Here is a 22,142-nt window from a genome sequence, read left to right as displayed (position 1 = left end):
TCTCCCCGATTCCACCCGTGATCCACGGCAGGCTAACCTCAGCAGCTATCTGCATGGCATGTTCAAGTCAAAGTCCTTACAGTGGACCAGAAGACCCTTTCAGGATCTGGCCCTCCAAGAAGTACTCTAAGAGAAGGAGGAAGTAAGAGAGAAAAGAAAGAAGAGAGGGAGCAAGACACATAAGCTCCAGAATGGCAGACTGGACCCAACCATCTAATTTCATTCCTTCCTGAAACACCATTAAAATGAGAGTGAAAGGACTGTTCTCAGAAGATATTAACCTGTAAGAACTAGGAGAATGGAAGAGGGCAGAAGAATAACAACATGTTAGAGATTAGAAAACAATTGGAAAAGCAATAAGTCACTTCACAGATTTGTTTTAAAAACCAAATCCTAGGGTAGCAGGATGAGCTGGGAGTCCATCTCTTTAACACACTGAAGAACTCCTAAAGGCTCAGCAGGCACCAGATACTCTTGGAAGTGGAGCCACGACAATACTTGAGAAGAATTAATAGAAAGTCTGTTTGTGAAGCAGTCAGATACTCAGATTCCTTCCTTCTCAGGACCAGGTGTCTTCCCTTCCCTTACCTGACCAAAGATGAGATGTTTATTTTCTGCAGAAGTAAAACACAGGATCTTTGGCCTGGAAAGCATGAGGCAAAGCTGAGGGCAGTAGTGTGGTGCTGTAAACAGAAGGCGTCAGTGAGCATATGAAGACTGGAGAGGAAGACCCTCTTGCCCTCTTCCTATACCCCATTCCCACAGTGCTAGCAGCCAGGCCTCACAATCCAGACAGGAGAGTGAAGCGTCCTTCTCTGGAGAATGTGAGACGTCCAGGAGGACATAACTCAGAGAGTGCCTAAGGAAACTACCCACCCAGATCACCTGTGACGAAGCTCACAGCCAGCGTGTCCCCCTCGCACAGAGCTGCCAATCAAACCACCCTAATATGAGCGGGCCACCAAGTCCACAGAGCGTCCATGAAAAGTCACCTACGTGAAAAACACAAGGCAAGGGGAACATTTTAGAAAACCTCAAGAAAAGAAAGGAGGATGAAAGAAGATCAATGAAAAAAAGAATAAGATACTAGAAAAGAAGTATTAAAAGAACCATAAAAAATGAAATTAGATATGTAATAGCAGAGGTGAAACAATCCATAGAAGGGTTGGAAGAGAAAGTTGAGATACATTCCATAAATTAGAGAAGAAAGATAAAGAAATAGAAAAAGCATTTGAATCTTGGAGCTCCAGGATTGGTTCATTTAGAGGACCAATCTCTTAAATATTAAGAATTCCAGAAAAGAGAGAGGGAAGGAAAGAAATACCAAGAGAAACAATATAAGAACTTCTCCCCAGACTGAAGGACCAAGGTTTCAGATAGAGAGGCCCACTGACAGCTCAGCAATTCAGTCTCTTGTCAATGTACATTTTTGTGAAATTTCCGAACACAGGATTCTACAGGCTCTGTGACAGAAAAAGTTCAATCCTGAGGATCAGAAGTTGGGACAGTTTTGGACTTCTTGACAGTAACACTGAAGTTAAAAAGCAATGGTGAAATTCACTGATGAATGTTTACATCAGTGGGGAAAACTTTAGGGAGAAAAAGCATATTTACGTAGCTTCAAAATGTCTCCCCCCAAATATTTATGGGTAATTGTGGTGGTGTTAACATATGTCCACAAACTGGTATTTCTCTGAAGTAGGTGAAGCATAATTCCCCTCTGTTTGAGTGTGGGCTGGACTTAGTGACTCACTACATAGAAAGGGAAAATTAGTAACCTCACAGTGGAAAAACCTAGGGGATATGACCTTAACCAACTGATCAAAGCTAGTATGGCCAGTAACATGTCACGCTGATCTCACGCCTCCCTTGATATGATGTGTTGAAAAGGGCCCTTTTGTCTCTGTAATATTATTTCCCCAAATCCCCAAGTCTTAACCAGGGAAAACACTAGACAAACCCTATGGAAAGGCCTTCTACAAAAACACTGACCAATACTGTTTAAAAGAATAAGAGTTATTAAAATTAAGGATCAACTATCCCAGATCAGCTGAGCCTAAGTCTCCACAGGAGACTTAAGGAGACATGATCACTGATTACATCTGGTGTCCTGGATTCGCTCCTGGAAGAGTCAACGGATGTTAGTGGAAAAACTGGTGAAATATGAACTGAAGTCTGTAGTTCAGGTAATAGTAGTGTACCAATATTAATTTCTTAGTGTTGACAAATATACCGTGGTTTTGTAAGATGTTAACATTAGAGAAAGCCAGGTAAAGGGCATACAGGAACTCTGTAACTCTTTGGTCCATCTAAAATCATTTCAAAATTAAGTTGTTTTTTTAAGGCAATGGAAAAATGCCTTCAAAATTCTGAGAAAACTGATGTCCATTTTAACAGTTTACACTCGGAAAAACTATTGCTTAAATGTTAGAGCAGAATGAAAACATTCTCAGACATCCCTACGCACCCCTTCTCTGGAAGCTATATGAAAGAATGATCACCCAAAACCACAGAGCAAAATAAGGAAAAAGGGAGAAAAGCATACAAGAAAGCAGAGGTTTCACCTCAAGAGAAAAAGACAAGAAAGGAAATTCCCAAAATGCTGGGGCAGGGAGCTCTCCGGCTCATGCGCCACACTGAGTGCAGAGGGCCGCCAGCACGCACGGAGTGGCTCAGAAGGCTCCGTGAGGGCTTCCACAGCGAGATGAAGTGAACCGGACGCCTGGCACATCTGAATGCCTTCAAAGGAGAGTTAAACGATCAATAAGGATTGAATTAGGATAAGAACATAGAAAAACAGTCAAAAGAGAAGACAGTTATTAACTAGAGGGAAATGAAATCATCTTATACTATATGGCTCACCTTTTGATTATAATCACACAGTCATAACACATAAATATTGAATATCAAAAAAATTCGTGTATAAGAATGCTATTTATAAACATTGAGAAAATACATTAATTAGCTAAATATGGTGATAAGTGGTTGCTTCTGGGGAGGAGGAAAAGAGAAAAACAGAAGATGGCTCTTTTTGTTTACTGACTTTGCAGAATTATTTGATACTTTCAGCTATGTACACATGTATCTTTTACAAAAAAGAAAAAACTTTTAGTGAAGATAGTGGGATTTACAATGTGTTGGGTTTTGTAATGATTAGAATCTCCATTCACCCCAAATTTAGAAAGCAAAGCAGAAAAACCAATTCAGAAATAAAATAATCTGACTGCCTATCTATAGTTGGATTAACCTATTTTCTTTTCCTTAAAACTCCCACAGGAAATTTAAGAAGCTACCATGGTGCAGCCACAAGAAGAGGCTTGGAGTGCACATATAGCTTGTCCTCAAGGGCCTGTAAGCAGAAGAGTGAATTAACTTGTCTGGTAGAGTGTGCAGGATAGAGTTGTCCAAACCCTCTCTTCTCTTCGAAACCCTGACAAATGGTCATAGAGCTTGGCTCCCAAGGATCTGGAACTAGAGCAGGGATTCTTTACCAAGACAGCACTGACCACTGAAAACCAGACACAAATCCAAAGAGTAAACCAGCTGGAAACGCTAAGACTCAAAGTCTGGGAAGTCTCAACAACAATACAAAGTTCAAAGAACCAGAGGTAGACTCAAAATTGGGTTATGTTAGCCAGAGTTCATGGCTGGATGAAGACTGTATCTGGAGCAAGAGCAGAACAGAATCAAGTAAGGGCCCAAAGTGATATAAAACAGGTTTTGAGAGGCCACTGCTCACCTGTACTGACTGACAGATACAGATACAAGGCTGTATCCTGCTGAACTGAAGAGTCAGAAGCAAGTAGCTTCCATTAATGATTCATATACAACCATTTAATTATTTGGTGAAACTAAATACACTCAACAAATATAGCTGCTTGCTAATAGTAAACTCTGCAATTTTATGCTTTCTTACATAAAGATTTGTACTACTACACTTAAATTTCCCTTTAAGTTTATTTATTTTTTTTGACTGAGGTATAATTGATATACATTATATTAGTTTCAGTGTACAACATAATGCTTCAATACTTGTCTATTGTGAAATGATCACAAACAATCTAGTTAATATCTATCACCATACAGAATTACAGACTACTTTAATGTGTATAATACAACTTTAACAACTACTCCCTTAACAACCTTAAATATGTAATATGGTACTATTAACTATAGTCACCATGCTGTGCACCACATACCCAGGACCTGTTTCAAAGTTTGTACCCCTCTATTCTCTTCACCCACTTTGCACACCAACCTCTGGCCATTACCAATCCATTATCTGTATCTATGAGCTTGGGGTTTTTTGTTGGTTTGTTTCATTTTGTTTTGTTTTAGGTTCCATATATAAACAAGATCATACATCACCCATTCAACTGTTGATGGACCCTTAGGTTGTTTCCACATCTTGTCTATTGTAAATAATTCTTCAATGAACATAGGGGTGAATATGTCATTTTGAGTTAGTGTTTTTGTTATCTTCAGGTAAATACACAGAAATGGAATTGCTGGATAATATGGCAGTTCTACTTTTAACTTTTTGGAAAACCTCCATATTTCTTTCCACAGTGGTTGCATCAATGTACAATCTCACCAACAGTGTACAGGGGTCCCTTTTCTCCAGATCCTCACCAACATTTGTTATTCCTTGTCTGTTCCATATTAAACATTCTAATGGATGTGAGGTGATATCTCACTGTGGTTTTGATTTGCATTTGCCTGATGATTAATGATGTTGAGCATCTTTTCATTTGTCTGTTGGCCATCTGTATGTCTTCTTTGGAAAAATGTCTGTTCAGATCCTCTGCCCATTTTTTGATCAGATTGATTTCTTTTTGATATCAAGTTATATAAATTCTTTATGCTTTAGATATTAACCCCTTATCTGATATATGATTGGCAACTATTTTTTCCCATTCAGTAGCTACCTTTTCATTTTGTTGATGGCTTCCTTTCTATGCATAAGTTTTCTAGTTGGATGTAGTCCCACTTGTATATTTTTGCTTTTGTTGCCTTTCCTTTCTGTATCAAATCCAAATAATCATAGCCAGGACCAATGTCAATGATTTCATATGCTTCTTCTAGGAATTTTATGTTTCAATATTTATATTCAAGACTTTAATCCATTTTGAGTCAATGTTTATGCATGGTGTAAGATAATGGTCTAGTTTCATTCATTTGCATGTGGCTGTTCAGTCTTCCCAACACCGTTTATTGAAGAGATATCTTTTCCCCATTGTATATTCTTGGTTTGTCTGTCATAAACTATTTGACCATATCTGTGTGCCTTTAATTCTGGGCTCTTTATTCTGCTCCATTGATCTACGTTTCTGTCTTTATGCCAATACCATACTGTTTTGATGAATACAGTTTTGTAATACAGTTTGAATCAGGGAGCATGATACCTCCAGAATGGTTGCTCTTTCCAAGACTGCTCTGGCTATTGGGTGGTCTCAAGACAGTACATCTTGAAGCAATATCATATCCTTGGAAAAACTGCAGGTACCTTTGCCACATCAGACTGAGGGATTATCATCCCCATTGTATCTCCCACTCCCCATTTAATGCACCTTTATGACCCTTCACAAAAACAAGTTAAATCATTACAAACAGAATACCATGAACTTAACCTAACAGTAGACCCAACTGCAGCTGCCTTGCTGAATTTGGTACCTATACAGGAGATCAATACTGCTCTAATCAACATTTTATATTAATGACAGACAATAAGCATCCACTGAGATGGGGCTCACATCAAGCAGGTAAACAATATGACTTATCCTTGGATGTTAGCCAGCCTCGGTCCTTTCTCATTCCAACACTGGTTTCATGGGCCCATGAACCGAGACATCTTAGCAATGATAGAGGCAATGCATGGAACCCAAAAGCTCTGGCTGAATTCATGACTGTCACTGTTGAATCCTGAACCTTCCAGCGGCAATCATCAATGCTGAGGCTTCTGATATGGCACCATTCCTTGACGAGACCATCTAGTCACTAAGACTGGCTGAATACACTGAAAACTTTTAACCCTAGGAAGACTAGCAATTTACTCACAGTGAAGATGACATTTACTCTAGATACATGTTTGACTTCCTTTTCCCGCATATCTCTATCCAGCAACATTATTCAGGGTTTGCAGAATGCCTTCTTTAGCAACATGACCTCTTCAACCACACTGACTCAGACCTAGCGACACACTGTAGGATGAAAGGGGTATTGAAATGGACAAATGACACTATGACAATGGACAATGTGAAAGTGGGCACAGAATTTATTGGTTTTACTATGTACCCCATCACTAAAAGACCTATGGAAAAGCTTGTTAAAGGCTCAACTCAAGCACCAGCTCAGGGACATACTCCATGGGTTTTTTAATCCTGTGATCCAAATAGGGGACTGTACTCCAAACAGTTGAACTAGACAGTTATGGACACCAAGGAGTAGAAATAAGATTAATCTCACTGTCATCCCAAGTGACACATTTGCTTATTTTGTGCTTCTCAAACCTGCAACCTTAGGCTTTCTTAGGTCCCTGGTTCCTGGCTAGTGGGGAGAGAGAGAATCTCTTCCACTAGGGGCATAGGAAGGCTCTCACTAAACTTGATTACATGCAACTTTAAATACTGCATACTGGCAGGCTCAGCTTTCTTCTTCCCCTTTAGCAAATAAACATTACAACCAAGCCAGCACCTTCCAGGCAGGAGACTGAAAGAACAAAATGATAAATAAGTCAATTCATCAAAAGGACACAATACTAGATACTTTTATATATAATAACAGAGCTTGAAAATACTTGAAGCAAAGTTGATAGAACTGACAGAAGAAAAAGATAAATCCAAAACTAAGGTTGGAGATTTCAATACTCCTCTCAATGACTAACAGAAGTAAACAGAAAATCACAAAGGATATAGAGGATTTGAACACCATCAACCAACTTGACCAAACTGAGATTTATAAAACTCTCCCCAACAACAGCAGAGCACACATTCTTCCAACTGCACAAAAAACTTTACCATGATAGACCATATTCTGGCCATAAAACAATAAACTTAAAGTCATTCAATAAAGTATTTCTTACAAGGGGAAAAAATCAACATCAGCAAGGTTTCTGGAAAATCTCCAAAGACACAAAATCCAAAAAACAGATTAATAAATAATACATGAGTCCAAGAAGAAATCAAAATGGAAATTTTAAACTAGATTAATATTAATAGAATAATCTGAATTTGTAAAAGTACCTGACATAATGATTAGAAGGAAATTTATAGCATTAAACATCTATATTCAAAAAGTATGAAGGTTTAAAATCAATGACCCAGATTTCCACTGTAAATTTGAAAAAGAAAAAATTAAGCCCAAATTAAATAGAATTAAATAAAGAGCAGAAATCATTAAAATAGAAAATAGAAAAGAACAAAATCAATGAAACCAAAAGCTAATTATTTAAATAGATCAATGAACGGATAAACCTCTATTCAGATTGATCATGAAAAAAGAGAGGCGAGACAAAGTAGCCTCATCAGACATGACAGAGCTGACATGAATCCTACAGCATTAAAAGGATAAAGGAGGGGCGGAGCCAGGATGGGGGCGTGAGTAGAGCAGTGGAAATCTCCTCCCCAAAACATATAGAGCTATGAAAATATAACAAAGAAAACTCTTCCTAAAATAGAGACGACAGGAAACAGGACAACATCCAGACCACATCCACACCTGCAAGAACCCAGCGCCTTGCGAAGGGGGTAAGATACAAGCCCCGGACTGGCGGGACCTGAGCGCCCCTCCCACCGGCTCCCGGCGGGTGGAAAGAAACCGGAGCGGTTTTTTTTTTTTTTTGGCGAGTGCTTTTTGGAAGCCTTAAAGGGACAGGGACCCCGGTGCTAGGGAGGCAGGGTGGCGGGACTGGTGAGCGGGTGCCTGGGACCAGCGCCTGAGGACAAAGATTATTGCGTGTTTTTCCCTGCGGGACCGGTGGGCAGGTGCCTGAGACCGGCGCCTGAGGACGGAGGAACTCACGCATTTTTCCCCTTTTTTTTTTCTTTCTCTTTTTGGCGAGTGCTTTTTGGAAGCCTTAAAGCGACAGGGACCCTGGTGCTAGGGAGGCAGGGCAGCAGGACCAGTGAGCAGGTGCCTGGGACCTGCGCCTGAGGAAAATACAAAAAAAAAAAATCGCGTGTTTTTTTCTTTTTTTTTTTTTTTTTTTCTGTTCCCTCTCTCATTGTTGCTGTTGTTGTTTTGGTTTGGAGAGTGCTTTTTGGAAGCCTTAAAGGGGCAGGACAGGACACTTAGACCAGAAGCAGGGAATCTGGGGATCTCTGGGCACTCTAACCCCCTGGACAACAGGGAGCACAGAGGCCCCTTACGGAGATAAATAGCCTCCCGGCCACTCCCCATCCAACAGGGCTCCACCACTTTGGAGGAGCAGCCCCAGCCAGGCCACGCCCACACCAACAGCAGAGATAAACTCCATAGCAAACCGGCAGGGAGCAGAGGCCCTGTCTGCGCACAGCTGACAAGCATAAGCCACTAGAGGTCGCTATTCTCCCAGGAGAGGAAGGCCACAAACCAACAAGAAGGGAAGCTCTTCCAGCAGTCACTCGTACCAGCTCTGCAAACTATCCCTATCAACATGAAAAGGCAAAACTACAGGCAGACAAAGATCACAGAGACAACACCTGAGAAGGAGACAGACCTAACCAGTCCTCCCGAAAAAGAATTCAAAGTAAAAATCATGAACATGCTGACAGAAATGCAGAGAAAAATGCAAGAGCAATGGGATGAAGTCCGGAGGGAGATCACAGATGTCAGGAATGAGATCACACCACAAGTGAAACAATCCCTGGAAGGATTTATAAGCAGAATGGATAAGATGCAAGAGGCCATTGAAGGAATAGAAGCCAGAGAACAGGAACGTGTAGAAGCTGACATAGAGAGAGAGAAAAGAATCTCCAGGAATGAAACAACACTAAGAGAACTATGTGACCAAGCCAAAAGGAATAATATTCGTATTATAGGGGTACCAGAAGAAGAAGAAAGAGGAAAAGGGATAGAAAGTCTCTTTGAAGAAATAATTGCTGAAAACTTCCCCAAACTGGGGGAGGAAATAATCGAACAGACCATGGAATTACAAAGAACTCCCAACAGAAAGGATTCAAGGAGGACAACACCAAGACACATAGTAATTAAAATGGCAAGGATGAAGGACAAGGAAAGAGTTTTAAAGGCAGCTAGAGAGAAAAAGGGTCACCTATAAAGGAAAACCAATCAGGCTAACATCAGACTTCTCAACAGAAACCCTACAGGCCAGAAGAGAATGGCATGATACACTTAATGCAATGAAACAGAAGGGCCTTGAACCAAGGATACTGTATCCAGCACGACTATCATTTAAATATGATGGCGGGATTAAACAATTCCCAGACAAGCAAAAGCTGAGGGAATTTGCTTCCCACAAACCACCTCTACAGGGCATCCTACAGGGACTGCTCTAGATGGGAGCACCCCTAAAAAGAGCACAGAACAAAACACACAACATATGAAGAATGGAGGAGGAGGAATAAGAAGGGAGAGAAGAAAAGAATCTCCAGACAGTGTATATAACAGCTCAATAAGCGAGCTAAGTTAGGCAGTAAGATATTAAAGAAGCTAACCTTGAACCTTTGGTAACCACGAATCTAAAGCCTGCAATGGCAATAAGTACACATCTCTCAATAGTCACCCTAAATGTAAATGGATTTAATGCACCTATCAAAAGACACAGAGTAATAGAATGGATAAAAAAGCAAGACCCATCTATATGCTGCTTACAAGAAACTCACCTTAAACCCAAAGACAAGCATAAACTAAAAGTCAAGGGATGGAAAAACATATTTCAGGCAAACAACAGTGAGAAGAAAGCAGGGGTTGCAGTACTCATATCAGACAAAATAGACTTCAAAACAAAGAAAGTAACAAGAGATAAAGAAGGATACTACATAATGATAAAGGGCTCAGTCCAACAAGAGGATATAACCATTCTAAATATATATGCACCCAATACAGGAGCACCAGCATATGTGAAGCAAATCCTAACAGAACTAAAGAGGGAAATAGACTGCAATGCATTCATTCTAGGAGACTTCAACACACCACTCACCCCAAAGCATAGATCCACCGGGCAGAAAATAAGTAAGAACACACAGGCACTGAACAACACACTAGAACAGATGGACCTAATAGACATCTATAGAACTCTACATCCAAAAGCAACAGGATATACATTCCTCTCAAGCGCACATGGAACATTCTCCAGAATAGATCACATACTAGCTCACAAAAAGAGACTCAGTAAATTCCAAAATATTTAAATTCTACCAACCAATTTTTCAGACCACAAAGGTATAAAGTAGAAATAAATTCTACAAAGAAAACAAAAAGGCTCACAAACACATGGAGGCTTAACAACATGCTACTAAATAATCAATGGATCAATGAACAAATCAAAATAGAGATCAAGGAATATATAGAAACAAATGACAACAACAACACTAAGCCCCAACTTCTGTGGGATGCAGCGAAAGCAGTCTTAAGAGGAAAGTATATAGCAATCCAGGCACACTTGAAGAAGGAAGAACAATCCCAAATGAATAGTCTAACATCACAATTATTGAAACTGGAAAAAGAAGAACAAATGAGGCCTAAAGTCAGCAGAAGGAGAGACACAATAAAGATCAGAGAAGAAATAAACAAAATTGAGAAGAATAAAACAATAGCAAAAATCAATGAAACCAAGAGCTGGTTCTTTGAGAAAATAAACAAAATAGATAAGCCTCTAGCCCAACTTATTAAGAGAAAAAGAGAATCAACACAAATCAACATAATCAGAAATGAGAATGGAAAAATCACAACAGGCTCCACAGAAATACAAAGAATTATTAAAGACTACTATGAAAACCTATATGCCAACAAGTTGGAAAACCTAGAAGAAATGGACAATTTCCTAAAAAAATACAACCTCCCAAGACTGACCAAGGAAGAAACACAAAAGTTAAACAAACCAATTACGAGCAAAGAAATTGAAACGGTAATCAAAAAACTACCCAAGAACAAAACCCCGGGGCTGGACGGATTTACCTCAGAATTTTATCAGACACACAGAGAAGACATAATACCCATTCTCCTTAAAGTGTTCCAAAAAATAGAAGAAGAGGGAATACTCCCAAACTCATTCTATGAAGCCAACATCACCCTAATACCAAAACCAGGCAAAGACCCCACCAAAAAAGAATATTACAGACCAATATCCCTGATGAATGCAGATGCAAAAATACTCAATAAAATATTAGCAAACAGAATTCAACAGTATATCAAAAGGATCATACACCATGACCAAGTGGGGTTCATCCCAGGGATGCAAGGATGGTACAACATTCGAAAATCCATCAACATCATCCACCACATCAACAAAAAGAAAGACAAAAACCATGACATGATCATCTCCATAGATGCTGAAAAAGCATTTGACAAAATTCAACATCCATTCATGATAAAAACTCTCAGCAAAATGGGAATAGAGGGCAAGTACCTCAACATAATAAAGGCCATAGATGATAAACCCACAGCCAGCATTATACTGAACAGCGAGAAGCTGAAAGCATTTCCTCTGAGATCGGGAACCAGACAGGGATGCCCACTCTCCCCACTGTTATTTAACATAGTACTGGAGGTCCTAGCCACGGCAATCAGACAAAACAAAGAAATACAAGGAATCCAGATTGGTAAAGAAGAAGTTAAACTGTCACTATTTGCAGATGATATGATACTGTACATAAAAAACCCTAAAGACTCCACTCCAAAACTACTAGAACTGATATCGGAATACAGCAAAGTTGCAGGATACAAAATTAACACACAGAAATCTGTAGCTTTCCTATACACTAACAACGAATCAATAGAAAGAGAAATCAGGAAAACAATTCCATTCACCATTGCATCAAAAAGAATAAAATACCTAGGAATAAACCTAACCAAAGAAGTGAAAGACTTATACTCTGAAAACTACAAGTCACTCTTAAGAGAAATTAAAGGGGACACTAATAAATGGAAACTCATCCCATGCTCATGGCTAGGAAGAATTAATATCGTCAAAATGGCCATCCTGCCCAAAGCAATATACAGATTTGATGCAATCCCTCTCAAATTACCAGCAACATTCTTCAATGAATTGGAACAAATAATTCAAAAATTCATATGGAAACACCAAAGACCCCGAATAGCCAAAGCAATCCTGAAAAAGAAGAATAAAGTAGGGGGGATCTCACTCCCCAACTTCAAGCTCTACTACAAAGCCATAGTAATCAAGACAATTTGGTACTGGCACAAGAACAGGGCCACAGACCAGTGGAACAGATTAGAGACCCCAGAAATTAACCCAAACAAATATGGTAACTTAATATTTGATAAAGGAGCCATGGACATACAATGGCAAAATGACAGTCTCTTCAACAGATGGTGCTGGCAAAACTGGACAGCTACATGTAGGAGAATGAAACTGGAGCATTGTCTAACCCCATATACAAAGGTAAACTCAAAATGGATCAAAGACCTGAATGTAAGTCATGAAACCATTAAACTCTTGGAAAAAAACATAGGCAAAAACCTCTTAGACATAAACATGAGTGACCTCTTCTTGAACATATCTCCCCGGGCAAGGAAAACAACAGCAAAAATGAGCAAGTGGGACTACATTAAGCTGAAAAGCTTCTGTACAGCGAAAGACACCATCAATAGAACAAAAAGGAACCCTACAGTATGGGAGAATATATTTGAAAATGACAGATCTGATAAAGGCTTGACGTCCAGAATATATAAAGAGCTCACACGCCTCAACAAACAAAAAACAAATAACCCAATTAAAAAATGGGCAGAGGAACTGAACAGACAGTTCTCTAAAAAAGAAATACAGATGCCCAAGAGACACATGAAAAGATGCTCCACATTGCTAATTATCAGAGAAATGCAAATTAAAACTACAATGAGGTATCACCTCACACCAGTTAAGGATAGCTGCCATCCAAAAGACAAACAACAACAAATGTTGGCGAGGCTGTGGAGAAAGGGGAACCCTCCTACACTGCTGGTGGGAATGTAAATCAGTTCAACCATTGTGGAAAGCAGTTTGGAGGTTCATCAAAATGCTCAAAACAGACCTACCATTTGACCCAGGAATTCCACTCCTAGGAATTTACCCTAAGAACGTAGCAATCATGTTTGAGAAAGACAGATGCACCCCTATGTTTATTGCAGCACTATTTACAATAGCCAAGAATTGGAAGCAACCTAAATGCCCATCGGTAGATGAATGGATAAAGAAGATGTGGTACATATACACAATGGAATACTACTCAGCCATAAGAAGTGGAAAAATCCAACCATTTGCAGCAAGATGGATGGAGCTGGAGAGTATTATGCTCAGTGAAATAAGCCAAGCGGAGAAAGAGAAATACCAAATGATTTCACTCATCTGAGGACTATAGGAACAAAGGAAAAACTGAAGGAACAAAACAGCAGTGGAATTACAGAATCCAAAAATGGACTAACAGGTACCAAAGGGAAAGGAACTGGGGAGGAGGGGTGGGCAGGAAGGGATAACGGGGGGGAAGAAGAAGGGGGGTATTAAGATTAGCATGCATGGGGGGGAGGGAGAAAGGGGAGGGTGGGCTGCACAACACAGAGAGGACAAGTAGTGACTCTACAACATTTTGCTAAGCTGATGGACAGTAACCGTAATGTGGTTGTTAGGGGGACCTGATATAGGGGAGAGCATAGTAAACATAGTATTCTTCATGTAAGTGTAGATTAAAAATTAAAAAAAAAAAAAAAGAAAGAAAGAAAGAAAAGGGGGATTACTCCTTAACAGGATAAAACTATTGGTAAATCAAAGATCAACGCATGCTTTAAATATCCTTAATGTTGATCACTTAAAGGGCGTCAGATGATCAGCTGTGGAGGTACTCTTTTCTGATAATATTCCTCTCTCTTAAAAAAAAAAAAAAAGCAGTCCCTGTGTGCTGACCTCCAATGAGTTCTGCACAGTGGTATAGAGGGCATGTCAAAGTGTGGGCAAAGGGTCTGTTTGTTTCTATGCAGAAGATCAAGGCCAAGCTTGGATACCCAGAAAATGAACTAAGTTACGATATGAGGAGGAGCTTCCGGCATCAGCACTCTCTGGAGGACTTGTGCCGGGGGATGATCATCAAAAAGCCTCCACAGGGATCTAGACGATGCTGCAGTTGTGGCTGCATCCAGCCCACCGTCTCCTGGACTTGCCATAGGAATGAGGAGGGAGATGTCTAGGCTGGCATGTGCATACAGTGAGACAATGAATTTGACCGGATCTGTACTGTTGGAACTCAACCAGGAGTTGGGAGGGGTGCAAGTTGTAGCACTCCAAAATCTCATGACTATAGACTATCTATGGTTAAGAGAACATATGGGATGTGAACAGATCCCAGAAATGGGCTGCTTTAATTTGTCTGATGGTTCAAGTACAGTAGGACAATATCCATTATATCATAGATAAATTTTCACAAATGCCTAGGGTGCCTAAATGGTTTTCTTGTCTTCACTGGAGATGGATGGTAATTATAGATTTGCTTTGTTTATGTCACCGTATTCCTATTATGTTAATATGTGTGTGCAAATTAGCTAGTAGTTTAAAACCTATACATACTTAAGGTACTATACAAGAAGATATGTCAAAGAAATAATCAATCCTCCCATGTTTCCTTCATATGCTACATCTATAGCTTTTCTTCTTCCTTCCTAATTACAACCCTTAAATAGAATTCGTGCCTCATATCGAATTTACCGAGTATCATAATTCCTCCAGGTGGTAAAGATACCTCGAGACAAGTGCTGGGCATAGAAGCCACAGGGCATAAATCTGCAAAGAAGTAAAAAGCTAACCTTTGCAAACAATATGGCTTCTCTCTCACTTACCAACTTTACATTTCCCTGTATGGCCCCGGAAGATGACTGGTTAGCCAGAGATGGGTAAGATTCCTCAAGGGAGGAACAACCTAAGACAGGCACCGTCGCAGGGGGGCCATCAGGTGAGAAATTGGGGATCAACAGAGGTGAGACTCAGAACCTCATCCCCCCTGCTTTGAGAGAAATCTTCTGCATCCGTGGATGTCTTGCTGCCCTTGTCTAGCCTGGATTAATACTTAGTCCATAGGCACACACCTGATCATCTGATCATCTACATTTGCCTTCTTACAGCACTAAACTATGTTTTCTACCTTTATCTTGCATCTACCTACCACCTCAGCATTTTATTAAAAATAAAAATAATAATAATAATAGGAGAAATGTGGGATCTACATATAAATCAAGTACAAAAATCAAACGAATATTCATATTTGACCTGATTGTTTATAGGTCATAATGCATGATCAAAACCGAAAGTTTCTGTGATGAATGCCCTTGGACTGTTCACCATGTAAGAATTTATTCACTATGTAAGAATTCGTTCACCATGTAAGAACTTGTTCGTTATGCTTCAGAAGATTGGAGACTGATGAGAATTAGGCTTGAGATGGATTAATGATTGTACATTGAGTGTTGACCCCCCTATACTGAATTTTATTGTTGTTAACAACCATTTGATCAATAAATATGAGAGATGCCCTCTCAAAAAAAAAAAAAATGATTTCACTCATCTGAGGAGTATAAGAACAAAGGAAAAACTGAAGGAACAAAACAGCAGCGGAATTACAGAACCCAAAAATGGACTAACAGGTACCAAAGGGAAAGGAACTTGGGAGGATGGGTGGGCAGGGAGGGATAAGAGGGGGGAAGAAGAAGGGGGGTATTAAGATTAGCATGCATGGGGGGGAGGGAGAAAGGGGAGGGTGGGCTGCACAACACAGAGAGGACAAGTAGGGATTCTACAACATTTTGCTAAGCTGATGGACAGTAACTGTAATGTGGTTGTTAGGGGGGACCTGATATAGGGGAGAGCATAGTAAACATAGTACTTTTCATGTAAGTGTAGATTAAAAATTAAAAAAAAAAAAGAAAGAAAGAAAGAAAGAAAGAAAAGGGGGATTACTCCTTGATAGGATAAAACTATTGGTAAATCAAAGATCAATGCATGCTTTAAATATCCTTAATGTTGATCACTTAAAGGGCGTCAGATGATCAGCTGTGGAGGTACTCTTTTCCGATAATATTCCTCTCTCTTAAAAAAAAAAAAAAAGCAGTCCCTGTGTGCTGACCTCCAATGAGTTCTGCACAGTGGTATAGACGGCATGTCAAAGTGTGGGCAAAGGGTCTGTTTGTTTCTATGCAGAAGATCAAGGCCTAGCTTGGATACCCAGAAAATGAACTAAGATACTATATGAGGGGGAGCTTCCGGCATCAGCACTCTCTGGAGGACTCGTGCCTGGGGATGATCATCAAAAAGCCTCCACAGGGATCCAGGCGATGCTGCGGTTGTGGCTGCGTCCACCCCACCGTTTCCTGGACTTGCTATTGGAATGAGGAGGGAGATGTCTAGGCTGGCATGTGCATACAGTGAGACAACGAATTTGACTGGATCTGTACTGTTGGAACTCAACCAGTAGTTGGGAGGGGTGCAAGTTGTAGCGCTCCAAAATCTTATGACTATAGACTATCTACGGTTAAAAGAACATATGGGAGGTGAACAGATCCCAGAAATGGGCTGCTTTAATTTGTCTGATTTTTCTCAGACTGTTCAAGTACAGTAGGACAATATCCATCATATCACAGACAAATTTTCACAAATGCCTAGGGTGCCTAATGGTTTTCTTGGCTTCACTGGAGATGGATGGTAATTATAGATTTGCTTTGTTTATGTCACCGTATTCCTATTATGTTAATATGTGTGTGCAAATTAGTTAGTAGTTTAAAACCTATACATACTTAAGGTACTCTACAAGAAGATATGTCAAAGAAATAATCAATCCTCCCATGTTTTCTTCCATATGCTACCTCTATAGCTTTTCTTCTTCCTTCCTAATTACAACCCTTAAATAGAATTCGTGCCTCATATCGAATTTACCGAGTATCATAATTCCTCCAGGTGGTAAAGATACCTCGAGACAAGTGCTGGGCATAGAAGCCACAGGGCATAAATCTGCAAAGAAGTAAAAAGCTAACCTTTGCAAACAATATGGCTTCTCTCTCACTTACCAACTTTACATTTCCCTGTATGGCCCCGGAAGATGACTGGTTAGCCAGAGACGGGTAAGATTCCTCAAGGGAGGAACAACCTAAGACAGGCACAGTCGCAGGGGGGCCATCAGGTGAGAAATTGGGGATCAACAGACGTGAGGCTCAGAACCTCATCCCCCCTGCTTTGAGAGAAATCTTCTGCATCCGTGGATGTTTTGCTGCCCTTGTCTAGCTTGGATTAATACTTAATCCATAGGCACACACCTGATCATCTACATTTGCCCTCTTACAGCACTAAACTATGTTTTCTACCTTTATCTTGCATCTACCTACCACTTCAGCATTTTATTAAAAATAAAAATAATAATAATAATAAAGGGAGAAATGTGGGATCAACATATAAATCAAGTATAAAAATCAAACAAATATTCATATTTGACCTGATTGTTTATAGGTCATAATGCGTGATCAAAACCGAAAGTTTCTGTGATGAATGCCCTTGTACTGTTCACCATGTAAGAATTTATTCACTCTGTAAGAATTCGCTCACCATGTAAGAACTTGTTCGTTATGCTTCAGAAGATTGGAGACTGACGAGAGTTAGGCTTGAGATGGATTAATGATTGTGCATTGAGCATTGACCCCCCCCTATACAGAATTTTATTGTTGTTAACAACCATTTGATCAATAAATATGAGAGATGCCCTCTCAAAAAAAAATAAAAAGGATAAAGGAGTATCAGTGACTACAATATGCCCATTTGAAAACTTAAAGTGGGGGAAAAAAATTCCCTGAAGACAGAATCTACCAAAGCTCACTCAAAAAGAAATGGGTAACATGAATAGCTCTATATCTAGTAAAACAATTTAATTTATAATTAAAACCTTCCCACAAAGAAAAGTCTAGGTACTGATGGCTTATGGTAAATTCAAGAAAATATTTAAGGAAGAAATAATAGAGACTGTGCAAACTCTTTTGGAAAACATGAGAAGAGGGACCTTGAGGCCAGCATTACCACTTATGAAAACTAGACAAAGACATTAGAAGAAAAGTATAGACCACTATATCTCATGAGTGTAGACACAAAAATTCTTTGCAAAAATTTTAGCTATTCAAATCCAACAATAAATAAGAAAGAAAACACATTATGACCAATGAGGTTTATCTCAAGAAGGCAAAGTCCATTTAACCTTCAGAAGTCATCACTGTAATTCACCATTAAACAAACTGAAAAAGAAAAACCAAATGATCATCTCAATGGATGTAGAAAACCATTTGACAAAATTCCATATCCACTCATGATGAAAATCCTCATCAAACTAAGAATAGAAGGAAAATTCTTCAATCTAATCAAGAGCATCTACTAAAATCCTACAGCTAACATCATAATTATGAAAGACTAAATGTTTTCTCCCTTTGACTGGGAACAAGATGAAGACATATGGTCCCAGCAATATTATTCAAAATTGTAATGGAAGTCCTAGCCAGTACAGGAAGTGGGAGAAGAAAAGGACGAAATAAAAAGAAAACAGATTGGGGTCAGGGGAATTGTCTTATTTATAAATGACATGATCACTTCTGTAGAAAAATCCTAAGAAATCTACAAAAAAAGATTCCACAACTCATCAGTGAGCTTAACAAGACAGCAGTGGACAAGTTCAAAATACAAAATCAATTTTTCTTCTCTATACCAGGAACAAACAATTAGAAAATTAAGTTAAAAAAAATACCATTGACTATAGTATCAACTAAACTCCTGAGGGATAAATTTGACTGAAGAGTTACAAAATGTCAGAAGAAACTACAAAATATTGTGTAGATAAATTACAGAAGAGCCAAATAAATGGACAGATATATGCTTATGAATTAAATGTCTCAATATTGTCAATTCACCCCAAATTGATATACAGACTCAACACAATCCCAATGAAAATCCCATTGAGCATTTTTGTGTAAATTGACACTGAATCTAAAATTTAATTGGAAAAGCAAAAGACCTAAAATAGTGAAAATAATTTTGAAAAAGAACAAAGTTGGAAGATTGCCACTACCTCATTTCCAGGTTTATTATAAAGCAGCAGTACTCAAAAACAGACATACTGATTGGTCCAGAAATTGACCCATCATACACAGTCAATTGATTGTTAAAAAAGAAGCCGAGGTAATTCAATCAGGAAAGAAGAATCTTCTTAACAAATGGTACTGATACTACTGGACATCCAAATAAACAAATCTCAATTCTTATATCAGACATGACAAAAATTAACTGAAAGTGGATTGTAGACTTAAATGTAAAAGTTAAAACTACAAAATTTCTAGAATAATATAGAAGCAGATCTTAATGACTTTGAGCTAGACATAGATTTTTAAACAGGACACAAAAAGCAAACTATAAAAGGAAGAAATTGGTGAGCTGGACTTCATCAAAAGTAGAAACTTTACTCTTCAAAATATACTGTTAAAAAGACAACCAAGGACTGGAAGAAAACATCTACTAATTTTATAATTAACAAAGAGTTGTATTCAAAGTATATAAAGAATTGTTACAACTCAAGATTAACAGACAATTGAATTTTTTAAAAATGAGCAAAAAGATTTGAAGACACATTTCACTGAAGATGTTACTGATGGCAAGTAACCCATTAAAAGATACTCAAAATCATTAAAATTACTAGAGAAATGAAAATTAACCCTCAGTGAGATATACCAACCAGAAAGAAAAAAATTTTAAGACTGACCATGCCAACTATTAATGGAACTCTCATACAATGCTGGTGGGAATTTAAGATAGAATACTTTGGAAAGCACTTTGATAGATTCTCAAAACATTAAACATACATCCACCCTACAACCTAGCCATTCCACTTTCAGGTATGTACAGAAGAGAAATGAAAGCCTATGTCTATACAAAGACTTCGACATGAGTGTTTGTAGCAGTTTTATTTGTAATAGCCAAAACCTGGAAACAAATCAAATGTCCATCACCAGGTGGATGGATGAGGAAATTTTGGTATGTCCAAACTTCAGCAATAAAGAGAAATAGACGACTGATACACACAATTGTGGATGAATATCAACATTATCATGCAGAATGAAGGAAGCCAGACATGAAAATAGTTTCACAGCTTTATGTCATAATTAGTCAAACTGTACACTTAAAAATGTACATTTTATTGTACTTAAATTATATCTCAATAAAGCTAACTTTTTAAAAGCTTATCCCCATTCCATGAAGTTGTATTTCGATGATTATATGTAGTCTCCACTATTACAGCCTCTTTGAGGATAGAATCATTATCAATAAATGCTCTTTAACGGAATAAAATTAATTGATGAGGTGGCTTCTTCAGTACTGACTTCCCCTAAAGCATGCAACACATACAACAAGCCTGCTCAGATGCGGGAGGTGTGGCAGACGGACTCAAGACGGCACCCACAATCCCTGCCTCCTGGCGTTCACGCCCTGTGTAATTGTCTCCCCTTGAGTACAGGTATTACTTGTCACTTGCTTCTAACCACAGAACACAGCAAAGGTGAGAGAATGTAGGTGATTACATGTACCTGATTACAGATATAAGACTGTAGTCCTGGTCTTGCTGAAATTTCCTACTCCCTGGCTGGTTTTGAGGAATAAGAAGCCATGCTTGAGCATCCGCACATGACAAGGAACTGTGGGTGGCCTCTAGAAGCTAAGGGCAGCCTACAGCCTACATCCAGCAAGAAACTGAAACCCTCAGAAACTATAACCTCAAGAAACTGAATCTGCTAACAAACATATGAATTTATAAGCCAACCTGTCCCCAGGTGAGCCACCAGATGAGAACCCAGCCTTGATTGGCACTTTGATTTACAGCCTCCTAAGGACCTAGCTAAGCCATGACCTACCTCCAAGAAACTGTGAGGTAACAAATGTATGCTGTTTTAAGCCACTAAATTTGTGATATACTGTTTAGAGAGCAATAAATAATTCACTAGGTTTGTAGTGAGAAAGAGAAGAGAGAAGAAGCAAGGAAGAAAGGGGAAATGCATTTGATAGTCTAACAGCATTTTCTACATCTAAATATAATGATTTAAGCTATTATCAACTGCAAGGTAAATAATCAAGTGAGAAGAAGTCAAATTATTTCTTTCAGCTTTTCTTTAGCTAAAAGAAAAAATGAAGACACTGACATTTAAGTAGCTTACATTAAGCATACTATAAACTGTAATAATCTTAAAAAATAAATGCCAATGAAAACAACTGGTCTAATACCCTTCATATACTTTGAAGGCATGTTCTGTTCTACTTCAGTAACGAGCACATTAGCATTTGAGAACTGCGGCAAGTTCACTGAGATGCCATCAAACTCCTCTAATCATCCTCACTGACCACCCCTCTGGGAGGAATGAGAGCACATGAGAGGCAGCCTACTCTGCCTATTTTTCCTCAGAGTCCAAAGAGAGGGACATTCAGTTACATCACCTCCAGGCACTCTGCAGTACCACAGTTACCATGTCTGTTGGAAATGTGCAAACATATGTATTCTCCCATATCTTTTAAAATGCTATATACCAATGTCATTATGCCCTCTCTTCCAGTCCCCAGTCATCATTCCAATAGGGTGTCTGTGAGGTGCAGAAGCTAGGGTTTCTGTAGTTCTTTGCAATTTCTGTGAATGTGATTCTCAAGCCTGGGAAGGACCATGATAGCCCAAGCAGTTCATCACCCTCAGAGTCCTGTTTTCTGCTTTGATATATTTTCAGAATAAATCATTGGTATCACACCAGCAGTTAATGTGATCTCTACTTTCTCATGTTTTTGCAGTAGGGTATATATTTTGGTCTTTGCTGTAATGTGGCCCTATCAATTCAGTTACAAAGGAAGTCATTGAAAATCATGTATTCTCTGAGAAGAATGATGCAGTATTTAGTGTTCCTGTTGCTAATCAAGACATTCAGCTTAAAATAAATGATTTTAGGAG

The 22,142-nt window shown here is 38.9% G+C and overlaps 1 protein-coding gene across 7 annotated transcripts in view; it reads right to left on the bottom strand.

Annotated features, from left to right (window-relative positions):
- The window catches only part of FUT10 (fucosyltransferase 10), a 107,556-nt gene that overhangs the window by 15,748 nt on the left and 69,666 nt on the right, over window positions 1-22,142 (bottom strand). The window contains exons 5-6 of one of the 7 annotated variants that reach the window (XR_012123978.1): window positions 877-992; window positions 589-683 (exon numbers count right to left, since the gene is read on the bottom strand). The exons of 4 other annotated variants lie outside the window; for them this stretch is intronic. Coding sequence is in view for 1 of the 3 variants with exons in the window: in XM_073219025.1 (XP_073075126.1) it covers window positions 6,153-6,200 (48 nt within the window). In the remaining 2 variants the exon portion in view is untranslated. Of the gene's footprint in view, window positions 1-588; window positions 684-876; window positions 993-2,997; window positions 6,201-22,142 lie in introns of those variants that run through there. 2 more of the 7 variants (XR_012123977.1, XM_073219025.1) reach the window with 2 other exon arrangements.

Source organism: Manis javanica, chromosome 12 (assembly GCF_040802235.1).
Source record: "Manis javanica isolate MJ-LG chromosome 12, MJ_LKY, whole genome shotgun sequence".
NCBI classification, from domain to species: domain Eukaryota; kingdom Metazoa; phylum Chordata; class Mammalia; order Pholidota; family Manidae; genus Manis; species Manis javanica.
The sequence above is the reverse complement of the archived record's forward strand: the minus strand, read 5'-3'. Positions and strand labels throughout refer to the sequence as shown.